This window comes from Nematolebias whitei, chromosome 11 (genome assembly GCF_014905685.2).
Source record: "Nematolebias whitei isolate Nwh7 chromosome 11, NemWhi1, whole genome shotgun sequence".
NCBI lineage: Eukaryota > Metazoa > Chordata > Actinopteri > Cyprinodontiformes > Rivulidae > Nematolebias > Nematolebias whitei.
This window is the reverse complement of record NC_056508.1, coordinates 25,129,401-25,134,606: the sequence shown is the minus strand read 5'-3', so window position 1 is coordinate 25,134,606 and position 5,206 is coordinate 25,129,401. Positions and strand designations below refer to the sequence as shown.

Here is a 5,206-nt window from a genome sequence, read left to right as displayed (position 1 = left end):
TATCTATCTATCTATCTATCTATCTATCTATCTATCTATCTATCTATGTATGTATGTATCTGAGCCTGCAACACCTGGAGGAGAAAAACACCTATGTACAAATGCTGTTTGTTGACTTCAGCTCAGCATTCAGTGCAATCATCCCACAGCACCTGGTCAACAAACTGGCTACACTGGGCTTCAACACCACCTTCAGGAACTGGATCATTGACTTCCTATCTGACAGAGCACAGTCAGTACGAGTGGGGAGGAAAACCTTCTCTGTTATCAGTCTTACCTTGATGACCTATGACTGTGTTGACAGGTCTGAGATCAACCACATCATCAAATATGTGGACAACACCACAGTTGTGGGCCTGATAAACAACAACAAGGATCAGGCATATCAGGAAGAGGTGGCACACCTTGTGAACTGCTGTGGGAAAAATAACCTGGTCCTGAATGTCAACAAAAGAGCTCATTATTGACTTCAGGAAAACAAAACAACATCACACTCCGCTGCTCATAAACAACACAGAGGTAGAGGTTCCTGAGGGTGCACGTAACCAATCAGCTGTTTTGGTCAAGAAATACTGGGTCTCTAGTGAAGAAACCCCAGCAGCGTCTGCACTTCTTCCATACGCTGAAGACAGCACACTTCCCGCCCCATGTCCTCACCACATTCTACAGAGGAACCATTGAGAGCATCATGACCATCTGCATCTCAGTTGGGAAGGAAGCTGCCCGGCTGCAGCCTGGAAGGATTTGAGGAGGGTGGTGAGAACGGCAGAGAAGAACATTAGGTCACTCCTCCCATCCATCCAGGACATTGGTCTCAGATGATGTCTGACCAGAGCCAATGAAATCAAAGGAGACAACTCACACCCACAATATGGACTGTTTACTCTGTTGACCTCTGGTACCGCAGCCTGAGGATGAAACCACCAGTTTCTGCAACAGTTTCATCCCACAAGCTATTAGACTGATGAACTGAGGTCACTAATGAAGTGACCGCAATAGCAAACATACCAGACACAGACATACCTCAGTAAAAAAAAAAACCTTAGCCAAAATAATCAGTATATGGGAATTCACTCAGGCATGGATGCTGTGTGTATTGTGAATAGATACTTTGTACGTATGTAGATGTCTGTACATGCATGTATAAATGTATCATATGTCTTGGTGTATATAGGAACATTCGATAACACTTGCACATTACTTGTTGTATCCACACATAAATTGCATATTCTGCTCTGAACACCAAAATCTATAAAATTCATGTAAATTATTTACTCCTACAATGCTGTGGAAAAATTTCGTTCAATTTTGCATGGTGCACTGTACAATTTTGAATGACAAAGTTTATAAAGTTAAAGTTAGTTTTTACGGAGTAGGAGTGACTCCACCTGAAGAAGGAGTTGGGAATGTGGTAAAGAGGTGAAAAAGAGAGTTCAGGCAGGGTGGAGTGGATGGAGAAAAGTTTCAGGAGTGATCTGTGACAAAAGGAGGTCTACAAAGATCAATGGAAATGTTTACAAGACAGAGGTGAGACCAGCTGTGTTGTATGGTCTGGAGACAGTGGCACTGACAAAAACACAGGAGAAAGAACTGGAAATAGCAGAACTGAAGATGCTGAGGTTCTCCTTAGGAGTGACAAGGGTGGAGAAGATTAGGAATGAGATCATCAGAGGTACAGCACAGGTTGAACAACTGGGAGATAAAGTTAGAGAGACCAGACTGAGATGGTTTGGACATGTCCAGAGGAGGGACAGTGGGTATACTGGTAGAAGGATGTTAGAAATGCAGCTGGCAGGAAAAAGACAGATGAGATATATGGATGCAGTTAGAGAGGACATGGTTATAGTTGGAGTGAGGACAGAGGACACAGAGGACAAAGTGAAATGAAAAGGATGATTCATTGTGGCGACCCCTGAAGAGGGAAAAGCCGAAAGAAGATATTGCTTAAAAGTAAAGTTTCCTTAAATAATTGGGCTGGCTGAAGATTAAACAAAAACTTACCTCAGTTCTTCTCCACAGAGTAACTCCCACTCACTTGAGTATCTTGCACCCAAAATATTAAAGTTTACTTCATTCTCTGTTTAATTCCAGTCCAGAAAAACACTCAGCTCCAAAACTACAAATATTCCTTATTCAAATCCCTCAAAGTCTGAGGACATCGGAGTACTGCTCGTTATAATTGCTTCTTATTGCCAGAAGGTCAGAACTTTGAAAAGCATAATTTTTAAGCATGTCTGATTTTATTGTTTTACATAATTAAAAAAAATTAAAAACACATCCTCCTAATGAGGTGATTCTATAATTTTTGCCAGGAGTTGTAGAAACAAACTTACTGGTACATGTTTGTTCACTTTTCATTTTGTAATTAAAGTTGGGGCTTTTTTATTAGTAAAAAAGGCATTAAAGCAAATGACTCTTGATCTTTAGACTTTTGCATCTTTAAATGACTGCTCTACCAATGCAATCACATTGATCTCATGCACCTCACACATCATTCTGGAAAAAAGCAGCGTGTTTTACTACTTTTACTTTCACAAAAGAGCCCAAAGGGGAAAAACAAACAACAACAACAACAACAAAAAAATAGTAAATAATAAATCTGTCATTGTGTGTGTTCGTGAGGTACCTACCCAGTTGTGTAAGGCAACCTAAACACCAGAAAAGCCGGTGAAGAGGCATTGAGTCTGAGTTGGCTCAGGGTCTCAGGATCCATGTATAAAGGAGAAACCGCTAATTGGTCCTGCAACTGACCAATCACAGCATGGGAGGCAGGCCAAGACACAGCAGGTAACACCAGAGGGGACGAAGAGGACTGAAGTGCTGCCTGGGACACAACAGGAAAGAAAAATGTCAAGATTGGGCAAAACAATTCTCTTTTCGCAACAATGTCTGCTTCAATATATCAACAATTAGATTTATGGATGTACTGAGCAGGTAGAGGAAATTTATGTCCTCCCTCTCCTCCACCCATACTTTTTCAAGACTGGGTCACAGGTGACAGGTTCTTTCTTAAAATCATAGAAAGAGAAAACATTAACCAGACTATAACTGACTCAGTCCAAGGACAGTGAATGTGTGAAAACATGACATTATTCAAGTCAAAAGTAACTTTAAAGAAAACAGTTCAGAATGAGTCTGGTATATATATATATATATATATATATATATATATATATTAGGACTGTTGATAGATTAATAAAAATTAACTAATTAATCGCAAATCTGTTAAAAAAATTAATCGCGATTAATTGTGATTAAACACTTTTCAAGGCAACTTATAATAAAGATGGATTCATTTATCAATTATGTCATTTACTTTTATTTTTTTTGTTTTTACTTTGACAATGTTTAAAAGCTTTGAAATAAAATTTGCTAAGAAAATGCAGCACATAACTAAAGTGCATTGCAAACATTCATTTTGTGGTTCAAAACATTTACCGTTTGATGAACAGTATGAATTAGTGTGAACTGCAATTTAGAACCTTACAGAACATTTCTGCTTCGTTTTTAAACCACATGTACCAGATCTACTCTTCATTTAACCAGCTACTAAGGCAAACCAGTCTCTCTACATTACTGGAAGAGAGAGCAGCTCTCTTTATCTGAACCATGTGGCCTGAGAGGGAGAACAGTCTTTCACAGGGTACAGTGGTGGCAGGTGTGGAGAGATATTTGCGGGCAATTTGTGCTAGTCCGGGGTCTGAGTCTCTTCTTTTTGACCACCACTGCAGTGGGCACTCATCCATGTCAGGTTTGGATTCTGATTTGTAGCGGTCCAGTGTAGATTGACTGGAGTCTGCCTCATCGTCTGTGTCTGAATCAGATGATGCAAGCAAGAAGACGGACATCTTCCTCTTCTTTAGTGGTGCTTCCCCTGTTGTTTGAGCACCTTGGATCTGGGCATTTCTACCCTCTTTGAGCAAGTTGTTTAAAGAACTCCACACTTCTCCTCTCTCAGATTTAGGAAGACATTTTAAGTCCTTGAACCTGGGATCAAGTGCAGCAGCATTCTTGAGCCAAGTGAGATTGGAGTTGTTCTTTCGTTGAGCCAGGTCTTCACAAAAGGCCTTTTTGAATCGCACTATGTTGACAGTATCATCACCTGAAGGCTCCATTACTCTGAACATGTGGCAGAAGGCGGCAGCACCACAGAACAGGAGATGTAGTTCTGTCCACCCAGAGTTTCAGTGACATACCTGTGAAAACACTAAACAATAATCAGGTCTCTCTTGTAAATGAGTCCCCGACACTCAATGAGACTGACCTGTAGAAATAAATGTTGAATTAATTTTTTTTTTATTAGAGCACCTGTCACCAAAAAAGTCGTATTCTGTATTTTAATTTTATTTTATTATTAATTTATTCATTCATTTAGAATAAACAAAGCAAATTCATCAAAAAGAAAAACATTGAATGAAAAGGGAGCAGAAAGAAGAATTTTATTTCATTGTTTAAATTTTATTATTGACTCTTTTTAAAGAAATTTTAATTGAATATTTTGGGGTAATATTTTTAATGAGATTTATACATGACTTGTAAAATAATATATTCAACCAAATCATACATTTTTTATAATTTCAACTGATGAAATAATATATTTGTTGTTTTACTTCTAAAATATGCAGAAACACGCATATAATTAGTTTGTCTATTTTTTTTTTACACAGCTTAACTGACCCACTGACTTAACTAATATCAACTTAAGTAAAATAATAGAAGGAAACAGAAATAAAAACGTACCTGCATGGCTCAAGTAGCTCCTCCAACTTCTTCATCTTTCCAAGCTCAGCGTCTGTAATCAGGGGAATTTTGCTGCTCTGTTGTGACAGGGTCGCCTCTATTGGTGATTTATTTTGTTGGATCCTTTGGATCATGTGTAAAGTGGAGTTCCATCTTGTGGGCACATCTTGAATCAGGGATTCTTCTTTTTGTTTATGTGCAACTTGCTGTTGATTCAACTCTCTAGCGTTAGATGGGCTGTGCTTGAAGTGACCAACAATTTTTCGACATTTGGTTAAAACGGCGTCAAATCCACTGTCCCCCATTGACATTGTTCTCTGCAGAGCGTGAGCAGTACAAGGCAGGTGCTCATATGGAAGGAGCCTTGCAGCTGCTGTCAGGTTTCGAGCACTGTCTGTCCCGAGAGTTGTTATTTTTTTCTCAATGTTCCATTGTTGTGCGACCGCCTGGATGTGCTGCGCGCATG

At 39.2% G+C, this 5,206-nt stretch overlaps 1 protein-coding gene across 1 annotated transcript in view; it reads right to left on the bottom strand.

The window, feature by feature from the left end:
• The window catches only part of atp6ap1a (ATPase H+ transporting accessory protein 1a), a 25,764-nt gene that overhangs the window by 12,939 nt on the left and 7,619 nt on the right, over window positions 1-5,206 (bottom strand). Inside the window, exon 3 of the mRNA XM_037684054.1 lies at window positions 2,631-2,822. Coding sequence (XP_037539982.1) covers window positions 2,631-2,822 — 192 coding nt within the window. The remainder of the gene's footprint in view (window positions 1-2,630; window positions 2,823-5,206) is intronic.